This window comes from Pelophylax lessonae, assembly GCF_965119305.1.
Source record: "Pelophylax lessonae genome assembly, chromosome: 8".
NCBI lineage: Eukaryota > Metazoa > Chordata > Amphibia > Anura > Ranidae > Pelophylax > Pelophylax lessonae.
In genome coordinates, this window is record NC_138775.1 from 191,573,313 (window position 1) to 191,600,523 (window position 27,211).

The 27,211-nt window shown below is 39.1% G+C and overlaps 1 protein-coding gene across 1 annotated transcript in view; it reads left to right on the forward strand.

Annotated features, from left to right (window-relative positions):
- ABCA4 (ATP binding cassette subfamily A member 4) overlaps window positions 1-27,211 on the forward strand; it is a 335,662-nt gene that overhangs the window by 147,359 nt on the left and 161,092 nt on the right. The window contains exons 13-17 of the mRNA XM_082265714.1: window positions 2,752-2,957; window positions 6,450-6,626; window positions 16,128-16,350; window positions 24,146-24,367; window positions 25,135-25,339. Coding sequence (XP_082121840.1) covers window positions 2,752-2,957; window positions 6,450-6,626; window positions 16,128-16,350; window positions 24,146-24,367; window positions 25,135-25,339 — 1,033 coding nt within the window. The remainder of the gene's footprint in view (window positions 1-2,751; window positions 2,958-6,449; window positions 6,627-16,127; window positions 16,351-24,145; window positions 24,368-25,134; window positions 25,340-27,211) is intronic.

Consider the following 27,211-nt stretch of genomic DNA (forward strand, 5'->3'; position numbering starts at 1 on the left):
CCAAAAGACTAACGACCTGTGCCCATATACTTTGATGTAAGGTAATTGGTCGATTTTTACCAGTAGTGAGTATCAGCAGAGAGGATCATGCAATTTCACTTATTGGAATTACTGAATGTGAAGCACGGTTATTATTTCAAATTTCCTGCTATTGAGTTATATGTCAAAGAATCTCACTCATAAATATAATTCCAGCTTTATTTCCAGTTTTATTATGAAATTAATTGTCTGGCTCAGGTATTTGAAAACTTTGTGTAAGTAAAGTTATATGTAATAACTGTACTTCTTCTAATGATGGGAAAAAACGTATAACCAATAACCACTGGGAAAGTCCACCTCTTTACCTTTCCTGCCTAATGGCTAATCTGGCCCTGCCTGGGTGTATGCTTTATAGGTAATGCTTACACCTAGGCAAAATTAAAATCCAGCTGTCAAAAGTGCAAATCTCACAAGATGATCAAATACCGTACATGGGTTACCTAAAAAACTATGTTCAAGAAATCCAAAAATATAGTGTTAGAACTGCCTTTCCTTTTTTAATCTGGTAATTGTTGGACCAGATCATAATTTACTGCCTCTAAATCATTTTCAGTTTGATCTATGATCCTCTCCTTGGCTGCATATAGAAAGTGAGTTTTGAATAGTGTAGAGAAGGGCTAGAACCCAAGTCAGCTTTTTATTGCTGTCTGTGTTCCCAATGGAGAAATTAATTCTTTCTGTTTAGACTTTGACCAGTGTCACTGGAACTGAAAGTAAGGGAAAATACAAAATTTTGAGTTGTCGCCAAAAACAAAAGTTGAGTGGAAACCTTTCAATGGGGGAACTTGACAACTGTTTAGGAGGGTATTTCCCTCACTTAACCACTCTGTACTATGTCCAAAACGTAAAAAAACGTGGATATTGGGTATAAGCACATCATATAAAGCCTCCAGTAAAGAATGGTAAAGGGATCCCCACACAAACTGCCGTGAATGAGATGAAAAGCACAAACGTCACCACTGTGAGGATAGGAAGCCAAAAGTTTCCAATGGTATATGTGCTAATCAGTGACCTTATTACCTTAAGGGATACAAAGAACACAACAATAGTGCAGTATGTCTAAAAAGCTACAATAGCTGGTTTATTCTAAATATATTGCACTCACAATCAAAAAAACTTAGTAGGCATATCAGAACAAAATAAGGATGGCCGTGGCAAGCGTGCTTACTTCATCTGGTGCCGTTCTGTCTTACGCGTTTCATCTTATAGTGACATCCTCAGAGGTGTGGCAGCCGGACACAAGCACGCTATGAATAGAGTGCAGGCCGGAAATGACCGGCTGGAAATTACACATAACAAGTTTGCGCTTCACGATGCGTTCCAAAGAGCAGAAGAAAGATTTTTATTGTTCACACTAACACTTAAGATTGTTCAAACAAGAAATTATATAACCCATCCAACTTAATAAAGTAATTAGGGAGCAGTCATCAGTGACATCCTCTATTGCATAGTTCTATTCTAATATATTAACCCAGCCCTTACTTTTAAAGCTAAACTCGATGTTACGAAAGCTTTTATGATTGTGAGTGCAATATATTTAGAATAAACCAGCTATTGTAGCTTTTTGGACATACTGCACTATTGATGTGTCCTTTGTATCCCTAGAGGTAATAAGGTCACTGATTAGCACATATACCGTTTGGAACTTTTGGCTACAGGATCGTAAAACATATGTGTCAAAACTGGAGTTACTTTGAGCAAACATCTTTCATGGCAGTTTGTGTGGGGATCCCTTTACCATCTTTTACCATCCTTTACTGGTGGACTTTATATGATGTGCCTAAAGGACTGTATTTTAATGTACAGTTGGCGCTGCATTTTTTTGTGTATTTTGTTTGTCATTTTAGGTGTGTAACCAAACCTATTGGTGCTGGCATCCAACATACATTCACATGTTTGTCTAAACCAAGCACAATTATTTTAGTTTTTTTACTGGATATTGGATATGGCTTTAGATATGCTTTAATTAAACTGATTTTATGCAGCCATGTGTGAAGCTAAAAAAATACTTAAGTCCCATTCCACATCTCCACCAAAGTAATCATGTTTAGACAAAACCAAGGCCAATAAGATGCACTGGTGGCGTTGTGTGAGAAAAATGGACCAGATCTGCCAAAGCGGATGGTTAAAGGTATGTACAATGCTAAAAAAAAATATGGGTACATCTATTTCAAGTATAAAGCCTAGTACACACTAGTAGTTTTTTTTCATACAACTCAGCAGGGCTGAACGAAAAAAAAACATGACAGGTCAGGAGGAGCCACTGTATGAACTATGCAATATTAGTACAGCGATCTCGTCTGCTGTTCTATTGTGTACTTACAGGGGGACCCCCCCCCCATCCCCGCTAGAACACTCTGGTCAGTGAGAGTGCTGATCGGGAACCAACCGGTCATGCCCCTTCGGCCGGCTTCTTTCAGACCAACTCCAGTACACCTGGGTTGAATGATACCTGACATTCCGTCCATGTGTACTAGGCTCATTTCAAGCCCCACACTAGACTTTTCTAGCCTATATGTAAACAATGCTTGAGATTGTGGCTATAGATGTCTGTGTGAGGTTACCTGCAAACAATTCCATGTTGCTGGGACCTGAGGATAGGTTTGGGAAACACTATGTTGAAGCAAATGTAACCATTTTTGCATAACAAAATGTTTGTGATATCGTTTTTTAACCTGTCTAATCTGATGTAATACTATTTTGTGTTTTCAGTGCCTAACTTTGGATAAATTTGAAGGTCATGATGATGAATCTCATTTGACACACCATGCACTTTACCTTCTGGAGGAAAATAAATTTTGGGCTGGTCTTGTGTTCATGGACATGTACCCATGGACCAATCAACTTCCACCTCATGTAAAGTACAAAATTCGCATGGATATTGATGTTGTGGAGAAGACTAACAAAATCAAAGATAGGTAGATGTTCTATGCTTATAAATGTCTTTTCAGTTGACAAATAAAGAGTAGCTCATAGTTCAAACAAGTGTTTTTAGAATTGACCAAAGTTCACAGAAATTTTGGATTCCAAAAAAGAAGGAAGGAAATAGATCCACTTTTGTATCTATGTGCTTCGTTTGTTGTCTATACCCCCATCCCCTCCCTTTGAAATATCCTCGTCTTTCTTTGAAAAGCTGTAAACATACCTTTTCCCACAAGTCTTTGGTTCAGTTTGTTGATTGTTGATGTCATGGGTATTCTTCCCCCAATGGTTTGCAGATCCTTAATACTGCAGAGAAGGGCACCATGTAATGACTCTCTGCATCCTACTCCAGTGAGTTCTGGACAGCTGCCAGGAGGCAGGACCATGACACTCTTGGTTGAATGAGGCTGGTTGTCATTCACCCCAGAAAAAGGGCACCATCTAGAGCAGGTTTCTCCACATCCAAACTGTGGCCCAGGAGCTGGATGTGGCCCTTTGTTTGCCTATACCTGGCCCTTAGGGCCCTTTTCCTTCCACTGATACAGAACACTATTCCTTCCACTGACACCAACACAAGGCCAATATCCTTGCTACTGACATCAACAATGGGGCACTATTAATCCCACTGACACCAACTATGGAGCCCTAAATTCCCCCACTGACACCAACATTCTGGCACTATTCCGCCCACTGACACCAATAATGGGGCACTATTCCTCTCACTGATTGCAATGATGGGGCACTATTCCTCCCACTGATTGCAATGATGGGGCACCATTCCTCCAACTGACACCAATGATGGGGCACTGTTTCTCCCCCTGATGCCTATGATGAGGTACTATTACTCAAACTGACATTATTGATGAGCACTATTCCTCCCACTGGCACCAGCGATAGGGCACTCCCCCCCCCCCCAATACCAAAGATGCAATGTTTAATCACATTGACACCAGGATAACTTCTATTCCCAATGGCCACAGTACGGCCCTCGTAAAGTCTGGAGGACAGTAAATTGGCCCTTTGTTTAGAAAGTTCGGAGACCCCTGATCTAGAGGCGGAGTAGAATTACTGTAGGGTAAGGTTACAACATTTTTAAAATTATATCTGGGGACAACCAAGTAGCCACATCAACAAAATCACACCCCCATTTGTGGCCACGTCCACAAAATCATACCCCCCTCCAGGAGTATTTTGGTGTACAAAAATACAGTTTTTAATTACCATGATGCTGCTTCCAAGCATCCAAACAGGTTGCTTTACAACATTAGAGACTGCAAAGAATCTAAAAAAAATAGGGAAAAATCTATAGTTTTTTTAAATTATCCACTTGCCGACCACAATACATACAGTTCATACTGTATATGTTGCGGTTTGCAAGTGGTTTACTAACATTATGACTGCGACTATCAGCCATAGCCCCGCTACTTTATTTGTTCTGCCAGTGGCTTTCTTTCTCATGAAAGAGGTCCAAGTGCCTCATTAGCCGCTGGAGCGCTTTTAGAAACGGCGGGAGGGGATGTTACCCCCTCCCATGACTCACCAGTGTTTCTCTGACTTACCGTTTACACCGCCACACCCAAAAATCGATCCGCGGCCGGAATGTGGTTAGCTGGTAACAGAAGCGGCGGAAGACCAGTTCACCTCCGATCGCCTCTATGGCCTTGGAGGACCGGAGCGACGTTGTGACTTCATTTCAGGTCTAGGGTGGAATTTTTTTTTTTTTTTTTGAAGCAAAAGCTAGAAAAAAAATGTTTTTTTTTAATCTTTTGCTTTTAGATAGATGCTGAATTATAGAAAAAAAGTTTTTTGATCATTTGCTTTTACAGGTAAAGGAGAGATCTGGGGTCTTTTTGACCCAGGATCTCTCCATAAAGAGGACTTGTCATCCTTATTTCTATTACAAGGGATGTTTAGATTCCTTGTAATTGAAATAAAAGTGATAAAAAAAAAAAAAAATTAAAGGGACAGTTAAAAAATGAAAAATAAAATAAATAGGAAAACAAATTAAAAGCGCTTCCATCCTTCCATGCTCGCGCGCAGAAGCGAACAAATACGTAAGTCGCGCACGCATATGTAAACGGTGTTTGCACTACACATGTGGGGTATCGCCATGAATGTTAGAGTGAGAGCAAAAATTCTAGCACCTCCTCTGTAACTCTAAACAGGTAACCGTTAAAAATGTTTAAAGCGTCGCCTATGGAGATTTTTAAGTAAGGTAGTTTGTTGCCATTCCACGAGTGTGCGCAATTTTAAAGCAAGACATGATAGGTATCTATTTACTCAGCGTAACATCATCTTTCACATTATACAGAAAATTGGTCTAACTTTACTGTTTTTCTTTTTTTTTTTTTTAATCATTAAAGTGAATTTTTTCCCCACAAATTGCGTTTAAAAGAAAGCTGCGTAAATACAGTTTGACAAAAAATATTGCAAGGATGGCCATTTTATTCTCTAGGGTCTCTGCTAAAAATATATATATATATATATATATATATATATATATATATATTTATATATATATATATATATATATATATATTGTTTGGGGGTTCTAAGTAATTTTCTAGCAAGAAATACTGATTTTAACTTGTAAGCAACAAATGTCAGAAAAAGGCCTGTTTTTTTTGTTTTTTTTTTAAGCATAAGCACAACAGATAGGGAACTAGCATTTTCTGAACAGGAGGTCAACATTGGCTGCCTACATACTGTATTTCTCTTACGACAGATGTACTTTCAATAGGGCAGTACAAATGGTACTTCTGATATGTAAAGTGCAGCAGCCAATCAGTAATCATCCCCCAACCAATTCATATCTGCTTACCAGTAAAAACTATTTTACTAGTTAGCATTTCAGTATATTTTTTGAGATCTGATACTCTCATTTTGAACTCTACCAAGGCCAAGGCAGCATTGTAAAGGTAAATTAAATCCTATTTGGTACGCATGGTTTCTAAGTAACAGGATTATGGCACATGAGTATTCAGTTGGGTGGTCTCAGGTTGAAGTATGCAGGTTAATGTGATCAAAGAAAAACACAATTGAAATCCTCTTAGTTGCTCCTCTGACCTTGAATAGCTTTGACCTCTGTGAGTTTGGCCAGCTTTAGACAATAATTCTACCCCTAGGGTTGCTTCTGTAGTTTTTCCCTCTTGTCGGTGTTTTTGACTAAAGAAGAAAAAGAAGTGAGTGATTGAACTAGGTGAACAAAGGTATACTATTGCGGTTGGTGTCATCAGTTAATGGCAAGTGACATTAGCCATTCCAGTATGACATATGGACATTATTGAGTGTTTTATAAAGCAAAACAGAATGATTCAAACATATACATAAAATAGACCTAATGTTAAGCCTTGTGGACACATATTGAAGGAAAGGAAACAAAAGAGTACTGCCTTCCCAGTTTTTGTATAAGACGCTGCTAAACATTTTTTTTTTCTGCTCTTTATTTTTGGTATTTTGTATCACAAATGTACTTATCTTTCTTATAGATATTGGGATCCAGGTCCGAGGGCTGACCCAATAGAAGACTTTCGTTATATCTGGGGAGGTTTTGCTTACCTTCAGGACATGATTGACCATGGAATTATTAAGTCCCAGACAAACAATGAATTGTCAACAGGTCTCTATGTGCAGCAAATGCCATACCCTTGCTTTGTGGATGACGTGTAAGTTTGAACACCAAATGATATGCTAAAGCAAAAATAAGAGTTGATAAACTTGAACCTACTTGCTCCACTTTAGATGTTTGCCCCTGTGACCTTGTCTTAAGATGATTTCAAGTTTCCCAAGACAGTTGCTACAAAGCATTTCTCTGAGGCCATGGCAATTATCTGTTTTTCTCACATGTTGATAAAGATGAAGGAGGAGAATAAATTACTGAGAAAATTGAAAATGCGTCACACTATAATACAATTTTCCCTGTTGTTCATCCTATCGGCACACTTCAAAGAATATGTAAATTCAGGGAAACGGAATTACTATTTATAGGTGCCTACTGACTAACAGATAAGAAACAGGAACCATAAATCTGAACTCCTGGTAAAATTGAAAAAAAAAAACCCTTGCAGTAGGGCTTCCCCACAGTGCAAGGGTTAAATGCACTGTGCTTAATTTTTTCTAGGGTACTAGAAAAAAACTTTTACTTACCTATGCGGCTATTCTCACAGTCGCCTGCTTCCATGGGACCGAGTCCCCCCAAACCTCTTTTATGAGGTGTTTTAGCCAGCATTTGCAGCTCTGGCATCATCAAGTACAATGTGGGACCACTAGTCCTACATTATAAGTAAGGACACAGATGACTTGCCTAAAAGCTAGAGGGTTGGAAAAAGATGAGCATTTAACCCTTGCATTGTAGGAGGGCCCAAACTGCAAGGGTTATACCTGAGAAAATTCCCAGCTAAACTCACCAACCAGTCTGCTTACCAACCAAATTAACCTGTCCAACAGTATGCGTTAAAAACAGGGGTTTAGTTAGCACACATTTGCAAATCCATGCATAAGCTGCAAGGCCCCTTTAGGGCACTCTGTATTACTTGCAGTCCTAACCCTTGTAAATTTATGAGAGTCTCCACAGTGGGAGCACATGCATTCGAATTGATAGATAAGGGGCAGGTGGGCCTGGAGGTAGCCCAATTGTCTTAACAGACACAGGGGCACATTGGACACCCAGCACATAGCACAGTGGCAGCAAAGGTTCCCAGTGTTTCCCCTCACCAAATTTACACCTGTAACAAGCAGATGGCCCCTGCTCTCACCTATAACTGGCCAAACACAGAAGTTAGAGTTGATCAACTTGAACTTACTTGCTCCACTTTAGATGTTTACCCCCTGACCTTTTCTTAAGATCAATTCAGGTTTCCCAAAACAGTTGCTACAAAGCATGTCTCTGAGGCCATTGCAATTACTTACCTATGCCGATATTCCCACAGCCTCCTCCTTCCATGGGATCGGGTCCCGCCAAACCTCTTTTATGAGGGGTTTCAGCCAGCAGTTGCAGCTCTGGCATCATCAAATACAATACGGGACCACTTGTTCTACATTATAAGTAAGGACACCGATGGCTTGCCTACAAGCTAGAGCGCCATGGGAGCAAAAGGTCTTTTTTTGGTACCCTAGGTAAAAATGAGCCTTTAATTCTTGCATTGTAGGAGGGCCCACACTGCAAGGGTGTTTTTTTCTTTTACCCGTGGTAAAAGACCTTACCTTTTGCATGTGGTGTCTGCACCGCAGCAGTGTGAGCCCAGGCTTAGAAGAGTAGAGGTGAAGAAGAATAAATATTCCTTATTGACTGTGTCCATGTTGCCACTTTAACTCCCACTCTATCCAAAACTAGAAAAACAACTTATTATTGTAAGTGGAAGCAGATATTTTGGAATGCTGTGGACAGGACTGGGTGAACAGAGGCATCTGCTTCAGGTGTTGTGGTAGAGAGGGTGCATCTGGGATGGAAGCTCTGCAATACCAATCTGTCAAAATACAGATTAGCCCTACTGATTGTTTGCATTGGGGAGACTGGCTCTCCCAGAGTAATTAGTAGGGCTCCACTGTCTGTGTGGCAAATATCCCTGTACGTATCTCTGTGATAAACAGGGTGCAGAAGACAGTTGTCATATGGACAATGATGTCCCATGATAATACTAGGAGAGCTGATCTTCCAGTGTAATTTGCAGTGCTGAGTTGTCAGTGTGACAACTCTGTCCTGCTCTTCATCCATTTAGAAATGAAAGCTCCAGTTGTAGCCATTATTCAAAAAATATTGTTCTGTATGAAGTGTAAACCTTATCAAATCTATTTTTACAAGTGTAAGGTCAGTTGCGCACAGACCTAAGAACTGGCTAATTATAGTTGTTGACAAAAAGATACTGAGTAAAATGTGTTATATTATAATGGTATGATTATTATTATAATTGCTGTATGTATATACACTCACCGGCCACTTTATTGGGTACACCTGTTCAATTGCTTGGTAACCCAAATTGCTAATCAGCCAATCAAATGGTAGCAACTCAATGCATTTAGGCATCTAGATGTGGTGAAGATGACTTGCTGAAGTTGAAACCAAGCATCAGAATGGGGAAGAAAGGGGATTTAAGGGACTTTGAACTTGGCATGGTTGTTGGTGCCAGACGGGCTGGTCTGAGTATTTGAAAAACTGTGGATCTTCTGGGATTTTCACACACAACCATCTCTAGGGTTTACAGAGAATGGTTTGAAAAAGAGAAAATATCCAGTGAATGGCAGTTGTGTGGACGAAAATGCCTTCTTGATGTCAGAGGAGAATGCACAGACTGGTTCGAGATAAAAGAAAGGCAACAGTAACTCAAATAACCACTTGTTACAACCAAGGCATGCAGAATACAATTTCTGAATGCACAACACATTGAGCCTTGAAGCAGATAGGCTACAGAAGCAGAAGACCACACCGGGTGCCCCTCCTGTCAGCTAGGAACAGGAAACTGAGGCTGCAATTTGCACAGGCTCACCAAAATCGAAGAATAGAAGATTGGAAAAACGCTGCCTGGTCCGATGAGTCATGATTTCAGCTGCAACATTCAGATGGAAGGGTCAGAATTTGGCATAAACAACATGAAAGCATGGATCCATTCTGCCTTGTATCAAAGGTTCAGGATGGTGGTGTAATTCTTTGGGGAATATTTTCTTGGCACACTTTGGGCCCCTTAGTACCAACTGAGCATCATTTAAATGCCATGGCCTACCTGCTCCTTCCAGCAGGATAATGCACCATGTCACAAAGCTCAAATCATCCCACCACTGGTTTCTTGAACATGACAATAAGTTCACTGTACTCCAATGGCCTCCACAGTCACCAAATCTCAATCCAATCCGATTCAGCCAACAAATCTACAGCAACTGTGTGATGCTATAATATCAATATGGACAAAAAATCTCTAAAGAATGTTTCCAACACCTTGTTTAATCTATGCCACAAAGAATTAAGGCAGTTCTGAAGGCAAAAGAGGGTCCTACCCGTTACTAGCAAGGTTTACCTATGAAAGTGGCCGGTGAGTGTATGTATATATATATATATATATATATATATATACTGTATATATTATATATGTATACATATATATAATACAAACTTGTTGTCTCATGGTTGGATGCATTGATTGGTTTAAGGACAGTTTAACCGATCCACTGGCAACTCAGTATCTGCCTTGGTGTCAAGGAATGAATAAATACATAGTTTACAGCTAGCGTTACAGAATGTGGAGCCATGTCTCATGTCCTCATTTTTTACATCCTTCAGAATGTATTGGTGCAATTCAGCAACCAAAGAGCATTTGAAATATCATTGTGATATAAGAATGATTTAGTAGTAAAAGTGGATTTTTTAATATGAGATTTGTCAGATATCTGCATGGCAGCTATTGTGTGTGAAATTACATTTTATAAAACCTAGCAGATTTGTACTTACAATCAATTATGCTTCCCGTTAAACCTTCACTAGAAAATTATTTATATTAGAGCTCTACCACTTTAAATAACATGTTATAATTGGATTCAGACTCCAAAAAAATAAAAAAAAAATACATAACTAGGTGTCATTACATTTCATGCCTTTGTTAGCAACTAGAGTGACAGGTGGCCCTAGAGGGTTGTGTATTTGGAAATATGGAAGAAAAGCAGTGAAATGCCTCCTCACAATGCCTCCTTCTACTAGTGTAAGATTTAACCAATATGTATCTAAATGTGGACTTGCCTGTAAGGTTTGTACAGATTATGTTCACCTAGAAATCTAGTCAAGATTGAAAGTATTAGGCTCCATGCATACTAGCATTTTTTTTTTTTTAAACGCTGGAAAAAACACTGGATAAAAATCGCTGGTATAGCGTTTTAGTAGCATTTAGTAGCATTTTAGGAGCGTTGCAAGCGTTAGCATTTTATTAGCATTTTTGCAGTTCTCTTTAAAAAAGGGAAAATAAAGCTCAAAAACACTATTATTAGCATTTAGCAGCGTTTAGGAGCCTTTCTGCTGGAAAAACACTCCAAGAAACTCTACAAAACAATTTTCTTTCTGCTCCTAGACGCTTTAGTTCAAAAAACTCTAATAGCCTAAAGTAATGTGCATGGACACATAGGATGGACCCATAGGATAACACTATATAGCAAAAAATGCTAAATAAAAGCTTTTAGGAGCTTAAAAAACCTTATTGTTCATGGAGCCTAATGCTTTAATCAAATACTCCATTTTGTTATTGATTTGTCAGCCTTATTAGTAAAAACTTGACACCTTGGCATTATAAAGATCATGGAAATTGGGGAAAGAAACTTTCACAGAAACTGAACAGTTTTCATGCATTTCTATACAAATTCTGTAATTACCCTAAATCCCAATATGGCTATTTAGTTAATATTAGGCTAACCTCACTAGTATATAATTATTTTTAGTAATTCTATTGATAAAAGCATACGTGTTTTCATTGTTTGTAAAGTGCCCCATCTAAGCATGCGCAAACACACACACCTTACTAGCACTGTATAGAAGGAGTAAGTTATTATAAAACACCCACTCACCCAGCGCTAGCTTACAAAAGCTGATAGAATAGAAAATAGCAGCTGCTATAAATAAAATCAACAAAAAAGAAGGTGTGAATATAGCTCTCAATAGAGTATCCTAATCAAACTAGCAGCGCTCAAATCAGTTTTTTTTTTTTGTATACAAACTTTTATTGAAAGGAAACAGAAGATGGTGGTACAAAGAGAATTGGTACAATAATATGACAAAAATTGGTATCACATAGAGTAAACAGAGATATAACAATCTTAAGTCATTTCAAGTTAACTCTATTCAAAATGGGAATTTGCTATCAAAATAACAACAAGGGTATCGAGAATATAATTCCTGGATATAGGTACAGAGCAGAAAGAGATTTCCATAACACTAAGCGTTAGGCCGGAGACATGGTGTCAAATAAAAGGGTTTTAAATAGTTAGTCACCTATACAGTAATTAGAAAAAAAAATACCCTGTATCATGGTCCGATCATCACATAACCTCCTTCTCCACAAGATTTATCGGTCTGTCTCACACTCCTTACTCATGGCGACTTAACGAAGCCCTGATTACGGATCCCTCATTCCAACAGGAGATCGCCTCCACCATGGATTACAAATCAGTTTTTTAAGAGAATCATAGGTGTGACCACTACATTTATACACATATATTCTATAGACATTCAATGTATGTGGAAAAATCTCCTATTAATATGCTCATGACACTAAATATCCATATGAATTAGGATCAATGCTTGTCAGAACAGTTCATATACAGTTCATAGGTTCCAAATGTAGTGTAGCCTTCACCACAGTGTGAGCCTCCGGGTGGCTGGACCACCTTCACCACACCACAAAGTGTCCCCGTAGTAATGCACACTCACCGGACCCAAGAGTATATGAAGCCTTTAAAATGGAACCAGGTTTCTCATATCAGACAATAATATTGGTCAATGAAGATCACTCCAGCATCCACCAGCATCTGATATCCAGGCTGACATAGGCTGGGTTCTGTTCAACAATGGTTCATCAAATCCTTTGTGAAGATTGGCAAACCCGAACTGAAGTCCACTGAAATCTTTCTGCGGATGGTGTGGTGAATGCACCAGGGTGTTGCCCTGGTGCATTCGCCACACCAACAGAACCCAGCCTATGTCAGCCTGGATATCAGATGCTGGTGGATTTGACCTTACTAGCACTCACTTACAGTTCCTACGTCTGCTGTAGCAAACACATTAATCTAAGGTGTCGGCTGCGGGTGGATGCTAAGAGGTACAGTCGCTACCTTGTCCTGTGCTCAGGCCTAGGTCACATGTTCACCAATACCTGGAATTTTTGGGGTATTGCCGCTGGCTATGTCTGGGACAGGAGCAACAAGGGAGCATTGGTAAGGTGAGTATAACTGGTATAGAGGAGGGGGAAGTTTACACACACAATAGGACCTTGTCTCGAATAGGTGAGAGAACAGTGTCATTTTAAAGATGTGTAACTGAACTGTTCTTGAAGACGCCACATTGGTGAGTTACTGAACCCAATGATACTATAATGGCTTTCTTTAGGCTAAGCATGTAAAAGAGATCAGATCAAAATAAATGCTTTAATCAATATGTGTAAATATTTTATAAACCTTGTTTCTGTCCATAGTTGTAGCCATTTTTTTAAATAGAATTATGTTTAATTAAGCCTGCACTGCATTAAATCATACGGAATGGCTACATGGTAGATAATACATGCCTTGGCCACCCCTGATGCTCAGGATATTAAATTGTAACTCTTCAGAAGTAATGCAGTCATTGCTCAGCTGGCAAGCGCTGCTGGCACATTTCTTCTACATGATGGATCATTTCATTTCTTGGCATTCTTCATTTTTCAATTACGTAACCACAATAGATTTTTCTGTTTACAAAGTCAAATGAATAAAGGATCGGCAAAACACAACAACTTAGCTGGCGCTGGTATGCCACATGGAGTTTTTCCCAATAAATTATTATATTAAGTCATAACCAAGTTTGTCATACAGTCTAATGTTCCTTCCCTGCTGGAACATGGACCAGTTTATACAGAACCTATTCATCATTATGGTACATGGGATGTTGAAGTGTTGCAATAGGGAATCTCTAGAATAAGCGATTCCTTTCTATGCATGAGACTCACCGCTTTGTATCCTCAAAAAGCGCTTAATGAATAATTATCATCAGTAAAGCATTTCTAATGTCCACAGGCTGGTTTTGAATAAAGGTAAAACTTCAAACAAACACAAAAAAATAAAATAGAGTGGTTGCTTACACTTTTTTTAGTTTAGAATGGGAGGGGGGGGGGGTGTTAATAATTCCTTTTTTTTTTTAGTGCTGTCCCTGTCTCTATTAGGGAGACTTGTCTTTGCTTCCTGTTTCAGAGACATGACTGGAAGTTAGCGAAAATAAGGAAAAAAAAAAAAAAAAACAATCCTTCCCCACTTTATACAAAAGTAAAAAAGGTTTGGCTGGAGTTCCACTATGACCCTTGGGATGCATACAGACAGCATAACATGTCCTCTCAAGATTTTTTTTAGACATTTATTGCTGTACACCACTCCACTACCCATTGACAGTGATCTGTTTGTGATTTTTTTTGGACCACAGATTCTTTGGTTTAAATGCAGAAAACAAATGGCAGCTCTAAGGAGTTTTTCATATCTACCAATCAGAATTAAACACCCCTTGGAAGCTTGATTGTGACATAGTACACTACAGAGACTTAGAATAAGGCAAATGGAAGGAACTTTCTAATTTCTAATTATAAGGCTCCTTTTGAAAATGCGGACTGTTTGTCTGTTTTTCATCCATCCGTTGGCGGAGGAAAAACGGACAACAATGCACCTCTATAGAAAAACGGATCATACATTTACATCCATTTACATCAGCTTCCGTCAACATCCATTTTCTGGATTGGCTCTAAGCCCTATTTTAGTTCCGTTGGGAAAACAGATCAGACGAAAAATGGATGCAAATGGACAAGCAGTCTGTTTTTGCATGAATAAATGGCTCTGGTACTCAAGTGGTTAAGGACTCCAGCCGGCAGATGTACAAAAAAAAAAAAAAACAGATGAAAAACGGATGATAAACTGACTTCATCTGTTTTTTCTTTGAAAAAAAGGTGACTGAACTGATCCAACGATCAGTCCACATGTGTGTAAGGGGCCTAACAGTGCGCTAAAATATATATTGGTGGTTCACTGGCTGGATCACTTCTTGCATAAAATCTAAATCCAAGAGCAAACCTTTTTTTTATAATGCAGCTGACCAGTCCTTAGATGGGGCTAGCTGACTTTGTTTTTTCTGTTTGCACTGAGTGATCTTTCCTGTCCTATGCTGACAACACTTAAGGCCCGTACACACGATAAGAAAATCTGTAGGGAAAATTCGTCCGACAACCGATCTGCCGATTTTCGGATTGTTAGTATGGTGCTTTCGACAGCCGACTCCGACTTTTCGGCTGACAAAATCCTGATGTGCAGGCTATATCATTTTTGTCGTCTGTCAAAACAATGTCCGATTTTCGTCTCATTAGTACAGATTTCAACGGAAAAAAATCTTAAGAGCAAGACTAGGCATGCTCAGAGAGGAAAGAACACATACAAAACAATCCAGCACATGACATCACTTCTGAAGTAGAATTCTGTCGTACGGGAAAATTCGGATGAAAATAACCTCTTCACTTTCCACATCAGATAGCATGCCACAAAAAACAGACGAAAGATCGTTCGATAATCTGATCGTGTGTACGAGGCTTTACTCACTGCACTGAATCTCTGGAAGGTTTTCACCTTTGGACAAAAAGTGTTTAAAGACTACAAAACACTTCACATTTTCTCCATAACACAGAATGAAGAAGTTCCAGAGTTTACTAAGGTGAACTGGGCAGGGCTGAGATAAATGCTTGCGATAACAACAAATTTGTGCTAAATAAAAAGTTGCTGTTTTAATTTTTTTTGTTTTTTTTTTTTTGCACAGAGATGACAAGACGCATTCAACGATATAGTACAGCGATGGCGAACCTTAGCACCTCAGATGTTTTGGAACTACATTTCCCATGATGCTCATGCACTCTGCAGTATAGTTGAGCATCATGGGAAATGTAGTTCCAAAGCATCTGGGGTGCCAAGGTTCACCATCACTGGTATAGTATATTTAACAGGCCAAGGAGCAAAAAACAGAAGTGCATTGTTAGGGTTTAAATTAACTTTAACTTATGCTGGTGTTCAGGTGAATATCTTTTCATTGCACTACAGCAGATGATCTAAACAATAGCACAGTCTTAAAAAAAATAAAACTATTTTTTTTAATTTCTAAATGGATTTATTTATTTGTTACTTCAACTGCCTTTACCAACACCTAGGAAAGATGCCCTTTGCCCAGTCAATGTTTATATGAATATCTCAGACAATTATACATGTTCACTACAGTTCTGCAATGTTTATGAACCCATTTTGCTTCTTTGTGCACTATCTGACCACTGATCAAAGATTACTAATGTCCAAAGCTTATCCAAAATTGTGTTTTGAATTGGCCCACTGCTTTATGTGGCATCTAGTATCATAGCCTTTAGGTGTGACACATTTAATTATTTTTTTATAGGTTTTTAATGATTCTATATTTATTTTGTTTGCAGTTTTATGATAACACTGAATCGCTGCTTTCCAATTTTTATGGTGTTGTCTTGGATATACTCTGTCTCCATGTTGGTGAAGGACATTGTCCTTGAAAAGGAACTTCGTCTGAAAGAGACCATGAAAAATTTGGGTGTCACTAATGATGTCATTTGGTTGACATGGTTCATTGATAGTTTCAGCGTCATGACTCTTAGTACCTTACTTCTCACCATTGTTATTGTGGTAAGTTCCATCTCAAGCTATGTGTTGTGGTTTAGATTGTACCCATCATGTCCACCAAAAACAAACATTACTGGTAAAGTGTACATGTATTTTGATGCATCTGGAAAATGAACATCTTTCTGCTTTGGAGAACCCTGGACATTAGTTCAAAGCTGCATACAAGTCCTTGACCACTCTAAAAGTCAAGGTTAAAAAAATTAAAAGAGAGTGCTCCGGAGCCACATCTTTCCACAGCTTCTACTCTGTTTTCCCATAGTACTCAACATTTTATAATCTACATTAAATTTGAGCCACTGCCCAACCCCTCTTATTACAATAACCTTACCAAAACCTCACCCAATTTCAGTTATTTTTGTGGGTCTGAAATCTGGATTGCCCCATAAAAATATATTGCAAAGTATATTTAAATTTGAAGGTTTTATTGGGTCGGTTGGCCAGTGAGCTTACACCATATCCAAGGTAGGTTGGTGGAGACTAGAAAGAAAATACCTCCACCGCACCACATCCCACTTATGGTAACTACAATAGGGTAAGAGCCAATGGGACTTTCAAGGTGCCAAATGAACAAAAATAAAGTTAAAAGTATTGATTTTTGACATGTCACTAAAATCCCAATTAAAGAGATGTGGGTACATGATAGCAGTTACAGAGCATAATTCAAAACTCTTCGTTGAGAGTACTTGAGAGTAGCTTTCAGAAATCTTGTTAATTAAGAGGCACTTTTGAATTATGCTCTGTAATCGCTATTATGTACCCATATCACTTATATTGTGTTTTTAGTGGGGTATCAATAAATCAATGCTTTTAACTTTATTTGTGTTCATTTGGCACCTTGAAAGTTCAGTTGTCTCCTATTCTATTGTACTTACTCCATATGTTTAATAAAAATGCACGCATTCACCCTTCTGTGTGTTATGTATTGCCTTTAGCAAACAAATATAAAGATATATGTTTTGGATACTTCCCTTCTCTAGGTGCCTCATAGCCATTTCCACACAGTCTGAAGGCATGTGTATTGCTTGACCTGTATTTCCGTAATGGCTGAATGATTATCTGCAGGCTTTACATTTTCTTAGAATTTTAGTCAGAGAAAACATGCTTTCCACATTCCAACACACATGCCCAGATCAAACCTTTGATTATCGTCTTGTCCTGTCAGAACTGATAAAGCTGATAAAGCACGTAGAAAATCTGGAGCAAAGGTATGCATCCTGTAGTGCTTTACCTCTTGTGAAACTAGAATTCCCAGCATTCAGGAAATTAAAGCCTCCCAAACCGGCAACTGAAAAGAATACTGGAACTGTGCTGTCACATTGCAGCGCTAACAGTCTGATTCAGAAAGCTAGATTAAGACATAGAAATACAGTCTATTCAAGTTGTTTTGCATTTTGAAATTGGAAATCCTTAAACCTGAATTGCAGGAATTCAGAAACTTTCTAAAATCGGCTGGCTTTCTATAGGTTAAATCCAAGGAGATGCATGGCCCCTTGTGAACTCTCTTTAGTTTACAGGGAGTGCAGAATTATTAGGCAAATGAGTATTTTGACCACATCATCCTCTTTATGCATGTTGTCTTACTCCAAGCTGTATAGGCTTGAAAGCCTACTACCAATTAAGCATATTAGGTGATGTGCATCTCTGTAATGAGAAGGGGTGTGGTCTAATGACATCAACACCCTATATCAGGTGTGCATAATTATTAGGCAACTTCCTTTCCTTGGGCAAAATGGGTCAAAAGAAGGACTTGACAGGCTCAGAAAAGTCAAAAATAGTGAGATATCTTGCAGAGGGTTGCAGCACTCTTAAAATTGCAAAGCTTCTGAAGCGTGATCATCGAAAAATCAAGCATTTCATTCAAAATAGTCAACAGGGTCGCAAGAAGCGTGTGGAAAAACCAAGGCGCAAAATAACAGCCCATGAACTGAGAAAAGTCAAGCGTGCAGCTGCCAAGATGCCACTTGCCACCAGTTTGGCCATATTTCAGAGCTGCAACATCACTGGAGTGCCCAAAAGCACAAGGTGTGCAATACTCAGAGACATGGCCAAGGTAAGAAAGGCTGAAAGACGACCACCACTGAACAAGACACACAAGCTGAAACGTCAAGACTGGGCCAAGAAATATCTCAAGACTGATCTTTCAAAGGTTTTATGGACTGATGAAATGAGAGTGAGTCTTGATGGGCCAGATGGATGGGCCCGTGGCTGGATTGGTAAAGGGCAGAGAGCTCCAGTCCGACTCAGACGCCAGCAAGGTGGAGGTGGAGTACTGGTTTGGGCTGGTATCATCAAAGATGAGCTTGTGGGGCCTTTTCGGGTTGAGGATGGAGTCAAGCTCAACTCCCAGTCCTGCTGCCAGTTTCTGGAAGACACCTTCTTCAAGCAGTGGTACAGGAAGAAGTCTGTATCCTTCAAGAAAAACATGATTTTCATGCAGGACAATGCTCCATCACACACGTCCAAGTACTCCACAGCGTGGCTGGCAAGAAAGGGTATAAAAGAATAAAAGCTAATGACATGGCCTCCTTGTTCACCTGATCTGAACCCCATTGAGAACCTGTGGTCCATCATCAAATGTGAGATTTACAAGGAGGGAAAACAGTACACCTCTCTGAACAGTGTCTGGGAGGCTGTGGTTGTTGCTGCACGCAATGTTGATGGTGAACAGATCAAAACACTGACAGAATCCATGGATGGCAGGCTTTTGAGTGTCCTTGCAAAGAAAGGTGGCTATATTGGTCACTGATTTGTTTTTGTCTTGTTTTTGAATGTCAGAAATGTATATTTGTGAATGTTGAGATGTTATATTGGTTTCACTGGTAAAAATAAATAATTGAAATGGGTATACTGTATATTTGATTTTTGTTAAGTTGCCTAATAATTATGCACAGTAATAGTCACCTGCACACACAGATATCCCCCTAAAATAGCTAAAACTAAAAACAAACTAAAAACTACTTCCAAAAATAGTCAGCTTTGATATTAATGAGTTTTTTGGGTTCATTGAGAACATGGTTGTTGTTCAATAATAAAATTAATCCTCAAAAATACTAATTTGCCTAATAATTCTGCACTCCCTGTACATTGGCAGCTTTACTGAGCTCAGCTCACAGCTATTGCTATAAGCCTGGAATTCTTACATAAGAAGATATTTCCTTCTCATACAGCAGCAACTTTGCCCACCATCTCCTCTGCTGCCCATTACAGAAAGCTTTGTATTTTGAAAAATAGGTTCACATAATACAAAGAACTCTGTGATTGGGCAGGAGGAGGGAAGGGGCGAACAGAATGGCTGCATACAACTCTGCAGACCAGTAGGTTCTGCGTAGGAGCACCAAAAGTATTGCAGTAGCTATGCTCCCAACTCTTCCAGCACTCAGTAAGAATAAAGATTGTAAATTAAAGAGATAAGTCTTCAAGGTGGCATGCACCTTATTGAACTAACCCCTTGTAATCCAAAACATTTTAGAAAGTGTCTGAATTCCTGGAGATAAGCTTTAAAGCTCAGAACCCCAGCACTTAGTGAATGAGGTGAAGCTCTGCTGTCTTCCATCATCCAATGATATATGCAAGTAAAAAAGCATTTTGTTTTATTTTTTTGTCTTGTTTGTGGTTGGGTGTACTGTGCAAAGTATAACTTCCCCATATTGACTAAGCTCTGGGGCAAATTCCCTTGCAAAATGCAACCTACCTTGCAAAGTAAACAGCCCATTTGCCTTTAGTAAATAAACCACAGTGTGTAAAATTCTAATCACATGGTGTTATCCTTGCATACTTCACAGTCCTTTCCTCATCTTCATAAACCCACCTTGGAAGTCATCAGATAATACGATTTTCAGAAGAATCAACAGTATTTTTTTTCACTTATTAAACAGATATTACAAAATGAGTTTAATGGTATATTTAGCAGACCAAAGGAAGCTAATAGGAGAGTTCATGGTTAGGATTTACATATACTTGAGGGAACTGCTATGCCAAGTAACATTTTTTAATGCTGAAAAATGTTTGCTTTGTCATTAAACAGATCTTTTTCAGACCCACCTTATAGTTTTATTAAAGGAGTTTATAAGTGTATATTGCTTACATTGTTACTCCATTTTTATAGAGCTGTGGTACAAATTAGCATTGCACCGGTATCGGTGCTGATACTAAGCATTTGCACAAGTACTTGAACTCGTGCGAACACTCCGATACTAAAACCGATACCTTCCAGTCACAATGACTTAAAAAGGTTCCTGCACTACTTTTTTGTGATTTCATTGTGTATGCATTGACTTCTGTTAAATGAAGTCGCAAGCAGCAATGAAATCGGAGGTTCAAATCGCACGGATCTGAAGTAGCGCGATTTCAAAGCCACACTGGTGTGAACCAGCGCTTACAGTGTTTTATAATTATAAAGAAACCATAATAATTTTACTAGATTGTAAGCTCTAATGAGCAGGGCCCTCTGATTCCTCCTGTATTAGATTGTATTGTACTGTACTGTCTGTGCCCTCATGTTGTAAAGGGCTGCTCAAACTGTATAATCCTGTAGAAAATTAATTATTTTTAATTCGTTTATAAAAACTGCCTTGACGTTAAAATTAGGTATCGGTAATTGGTATCGGCAAATATTTGAGAAAAAGTATCACTACTTGTACTCAGTCTTAAAAAACTGGTATCGGTGTGTTCCTAGTATAAATGATCATACATGTGCATTAAAAGGCAGATTCCTCACTAGGACTGGTTGTGCATGAAACCTCTACCTGTTTACAAATCCATTAGGTCCACCACAATCCTCAATACAAACTTGGAAACACATTGTGCTGTAAGGGAGGATACATGTTGTCAATACCCCTCTCAACTTTGCTCCATTAAAAAGGGAGGAATCTGTCCAGCAAAAAAAAATGTGACCAGAAATAGTGCTCTCTGTATAATCTCCTGGCCATACTGGTCAGATATATCGCTGTGGATATGTGGATGCATTGGCTGTGAGCTATGATGTTTTATGCTGTTACCATATGGCTTGGGGTGCTTTTTTAATGGGAGTTCACTTATGTGAGAGTTTTAATAAAATAACATATGATTTTATAGAATGCACTATTTTTGGTCCTATTTTATTTTTGCATGCATATCTACTTGAGAGTGGACTATTGCTGGTGGAGCATTGTGGGTGGAGAACAAAAGCCTGAAGGAGAGCCGATGCCTAATAACCTATGGTGGGGCAAAAAGCGTGTTATGACCCTAATACATCATTGGGAACAATAAAAGAAGGTGAGCGTGTGATACGAGCACAGGCTGTATTCATGCAACACCAGGATGGGATTTTTTAGAAGTTGAGAGGAAGTATTAAGATCACGGCACATCGGTGGAAAACTTTTCTGGCCACTTGTGATATTATTTGAAAATGGGACATTTCGTTTTTTTTTTGTTTTCTGCTTTTCAGTGTATTTATTTGGATTGCCGACATCTAAATGTATGAGGTGTTTTTGGTTATATTGGTTATATTGTGAATCGTCGTATAACTGCGATGATTGTTTTTCACATACATTGGAATAATAATGCAATTTTTTTACAAGCTTAGTCCCCACATCATGTGACTAGTTTAGTAAAAAATACTGATGTCCAAAAGTGCAGTGTGCAGTAAATTGCCTGATGAGATCCACCACAAGACAAAACACTCGGAGTACACCTCTTACTGAATGTATTGGACCATAGGTTTAACCTTATGGCTTGAGGAAAGGCGGTTTAACCTTAAAGTGCGTAAGGGGTTCTTCACTGTAAGAGCGGTAAAGATGTGGAACTCTCTTCCACAAGCAGTCGTATCAGCAGGGAGCATTGATAGTTTCAAAAAACTATTAGATGGACACCTTAAAGACCACAACATACAGGGGTATACAATGTACGGTTAAAAGCAAACACACACACACATCATAGGTTGAACTGGATGGACTGATGTCTTTTTTCAACCTCACTAACTATGTAACTATGTAACTATGTAAGGTTATAATGGTCAAATGTGCATGTAGTAGAGACTAAGGAGCCAGCATCAAATGGACACTGATATTACTCAGAAGTGAGACCACATAAATGTCAGAAAGATGAAAGAAGCTGACATAGTGAAGCCCATTTACCTCTTCAAATTTATTGAAGGCCATCCCCAGAAGACGTCATTGATAATGAAATGCGTGGGGAGTGGCTTGACCGTGACGACATCACACATGCTTGTTTGCTGGTGTTCGCGGCTCTGTCCCCATACGACCTGCCAGATTGCTGGATTTTTATTATGCTATGTCTCAAGTTGCCTAAAGGTACTTTTTATAACGTTTAAATCCTTTTAAAGAGTTAAATGGGCTTTACTATGTCAGCTTCCTTCATCTTCCTGACATTTACATGGTCTCGCTGTTGAGTGATATGTGTCCATTCGATGTTGGCTCCTTAGTTTCTACCACATGTACATTTGACCATTATAACCTATGGTCAAACACATTCGGTAAGAGGCGTATGCTGAGCATTGTTTGTATAGTGGTGGATCTTATCAGTCAATTTACTGCACACTGCGCTTTTCAACATCAGATGTGATTCTAATTAAAAAGACTGTTTGCACTATAAATTTTGGTTTCACTTGTTTTGCACTTTTGATTGTACAGTATTAATTATTTTGTGTGATAATAAAGGCATATTTATACTATTATTTATACCAGATATAATCTTGCACTTTGCACTTTATATATGCTGTATCTTTATTTTTATTTTTTTAATATACATTTATCCCATTCTGAACTGGTATAACAGTTGACTAGTAGCTGTTTGGTTTATTCCACTTTTTGAATTAGTGCTGATTTTTTTTATATTTATTATAGTAAAAAACACTGCTAGAGTGTGCTATTGTAGGCAGCAAGGGTTCTCTTTATATGCAGAGCTACTTTTCAACTGTGCAGACCACCGAACAAGAGAAATTAGAGATGGGTTCATAGCTCCTGCCCTTGTAACATCAAGAGGAGGTCCTGGCCCTACTCCTGTGACTTGCCAGTGAAGGAGAAGCAGTAGACTAATGTGCACATTTGTCACTCTGCTCTGTCCATCTATCAGTATGCTTCATGTTAGCAAATGAGCACTGCACATACAGTAACTGAATGCCTATTTGTTTTTCCCCTCTCTCTCTCACAGTTCTGCTGTATAGGAGACCACAAGAGCTTTTATGCACCGTGGCGGCATTGCAGTGTGGTGGTTTGCTTCGCAACCTGCTGAGCTGAAAATGGACTGCATGCAATACTTTATGTCAGTGCATATTGCAGCAGCTCTTTAGTCTGAACTGATACAATCAGGGCAAGGCATTTTGTCTTGTCTATGTGTGGGTTTGTTCTGGAAACAGCTGCCAGCGCAGCCCAATCATATCTGGTGTAAACAGGCTCATAATGTATTATAAAAAAAATACATAGCTGCATTCATTTTTTTTTCATACATCTGCCCAGAGTTCGACCTAAGAAACTGGACTACAGAACATGTAACCTCTAAGGATTGAAATATCTTCTTTATTTGTTCTGGATTTAATTATTATTTTCCCATTGTTTCCATAGTCCACAAACTTTCATTTTATGCCTTTAACAAAAACAGCAATTCCTGTGATGCATCATTCTTACCATGTATTTGTATGTTCTGTCATTTGATTTTTTTTTATCAGTTCTATGTTCTCTGAAAGAGGTTCTGCTTTATTTCCTCTCTTTTGTTATCTTTGTGTCAGAATCACATTTTCCTGCACTTCTTGTTTTATCCACAATAAGAGCTCACGCTGATTGAGTTTCCTTTTTGGTTGCAGGGTGGCGGAGTCCTTCACTACAGCAATCCTTTAATCCTGTTCCTCTTTCTGATGGCTTTCACGCTCTCCACCATCATGCAGGGTTTCCTCATGAGTGTCTTCTTCTCTAAAGCCAACCTGGCAGCGGCTTGCAGCGGGGTCATCTATTTCACACTCTACTTGCCACACATCCTGTGCTTCGCTTGGCAGGACCGCATGACTTTTAAATTGAAAACAATGGCAGTGAGTTTTTGTGCTTGGCTTTTATCAGAGTACTATGCTATGCTGGTGTTTGTTTACTTTAGACTATGTGTAGAGACATAATAGATAGAAAATATAGGGGAAATAATTTCATTGCTAAATATTATTATTATTATCGATACTACCAAATATGGGCCTACTCATCAATGAGTTAAATAAGGCAAAACGTTTTTTGATTATGTTCCATTGGGAAAATATCCAGAGTAGGAGATGTCATCAACTTGGGGTAGATGAGGGAGGAGAAATAAGGGAAGCTTGGGAGCCAATCAGAGTCTATGGATAAATTATTTATAAACCCTAAATATTTAGTCTCATCTCATGTTAACTTAACGATGAAGGGGCGACAAAGTGGAAGCTGATCATGGTGTGGGAGTAAAGGGACAATAGCTGATCAGGACTAATTGGTCCCCTTGGAAAAGAAACAGAACAGAACTAACTTTTGATGGTGAAGGAGGAGAGAAGTGGCAATATGGCAACTGTCGACTGGCAACTTACAGTCTGAAGGTCAACAACTTAAGTCACCTTCAGAACTTCATAGAATTAACGTAGGTCTGTTCCTAAAACTAGAGGTCCATTAAAGGGTATTCTGCCTACCTATGTCTTTGCCCAAACAAAATATGTCATGTAAGCACCCTTGATTTTGACAATCCAGTTATAATTTCTCAAGATACACATATCCCACATTCATCTCACCCTTGTGGATCTAAAACACTTCAGATAATCTAACATGGAATTCAATGTCATTGCAGAGCTTTTTGTCCCCAGTGGCTTTTGGATTTGGTACAGAATATTTATCTAGATATGAAGAACAAGGCCTGGGCCTCCAGTTTGGAAATATCCTGAAAAGCCCAGTGGAGGGTGACGAATACAGCTTCCTGTTTTCCATAGCCATGATGCTTTTTGATGCCCTTGTGTATTGGACTTTAGCATGGTACATTGACCATGTCTTTCCAGGTAGGCCTACCACCTTTAAAAGCCAATGTCTTAATAAACAATATGCTTGAATTTAAATTCTGTTAAGTGGTTTTAATTTGAAATAATGTGCTAAGTGTGTTGTAATGTACATTTTCTTACACCATTCAATTAATAATACAGCTTATTGCACTATTTGACATAAAGTTAGTTATTAGAAGTCATACCCTTTAACCACTTGCCGACCGCCGCACGACTATTTACTGCGGCGGTCAGCCCCTCACAGGCAGAGTGACGTAGTACTATGTCGCTAGCCTGTGAGGGTCTAGGGAGCGAGCGCGCGCCCCCGGAGGCGCGCTCCCGCTCCCGAGTGGTCACGGACCCCTCCGCGCGTGTGACCCGCGGACTCGAGTGTCCGCCGGTCACTCGCGATCGTCCGTGGAGAGGGAGAAAGGTAGGCGGCTAATGTAAACAAGCCGCCTGTCATTCTCCCCGGTGTATGAATGATGATCATACGGTTCTACTATGTAGAACCGTTGATCACTGTTCATACATCTCAAGCAACAGCCAATCACAGCTAGAATCAAGCCCCTAGGGACACACATAGCCCCTCCCTCTCAAAAAAGTTAACCCCTTCACTGCCAGTGTAATTTTACAGTAACAGTGCATATATATAGCACTGATTACTGTAGAAATGTCACTGGTAACCCCAAAAGTGTCAAAAATGTCAGTCAAGGGTCCGATCTGTCCGCCGCAATGGCGCAGTACCGCAAAAAAATCGCAGATCGCCGCCATTACGCATTAAAAAAAACAACAAAAATGACAAAAATCTTTCCCTTTGTTAGTAAACGCGATAACTTTTGCGCAAACCAATCAAAATACGCTTTTTGCAATTTTTTTTACCAAACATGTGTAGTATAAAACAAATTGGCCGAAAATGTTAAAAAATTTTGATTTTTACATTTTTTTTGGGGGAATTTCATATAAAAAAATGTGAAAAATATTGTTATTTTTGCAAAATTGACGCTCTTTTTTTGTTTAAAAAAATCACACAGGTGATCAAATACCACCAAAAGAAAGCTCTGTTTGTGGGAAAAAAAGGACGTCAAATTAGTTTGGGTACAGCGTCGCACGACCGCGCAATTGTCCGTTAAAGTCACGCAGTGCCGAATCGCAAAATAGGCCCTGGTCAGGAAGGGGGTAAAATCTTCCGGGGCTTAAGTGGTTAATCTGTATATGAAACTTGAACATTAAAATATGACCCAGCAAAGTAAACTGTTTTAGTAAATTCCCGGTGTAGGTTTTTATTATAGGGTGACATTTGGACCAAAATATCCCGGGGGCTGAAGTGAGTGAAAAATATATATATTTTTTTTCAATTTAGGCTCTTCTGCATAGATGCCATTATTTGCTTAGTAATTGGTTAAATTGTTGCCTGGAACTGCTCTTTTCAATAAATATGTCATTTTGTCCATTCAAGTGTAAGCTTCAGAGCTGTCAGAGCTTACACATGGATAATGACCTTCCCCACACCCCATGTAACAATGCTCAAACTTGGTGATTGGCTACTAAGGCACCGGACTTGCAATCATGCGGAAAGAGAGGAGGTTACTTGCTACCTTACACCCAGCAGGGGAAAGGCATTGGAGTGTGGTGAAGGTAGGTATCTGTGAAGGGAGCCAGGGGAATTCAGTGAACATGTAATTTTCCCTAAATTGGCAAGTGCTAGGTGTACTTAAATAAAACTAGACTAATCTGTCTGCTATTTCTCTGAAGTCAACTAATAGAAGCATTAGTAATGAGTGGATCCCATTTTCACACCTGGACACTTGTCCTTCTGCATTCCTATGGAGCCTTCTGTGTGTGGTAGAACCACTGTATATTTAGGTGTGGTTAATCCTCCAGTTAACTTTG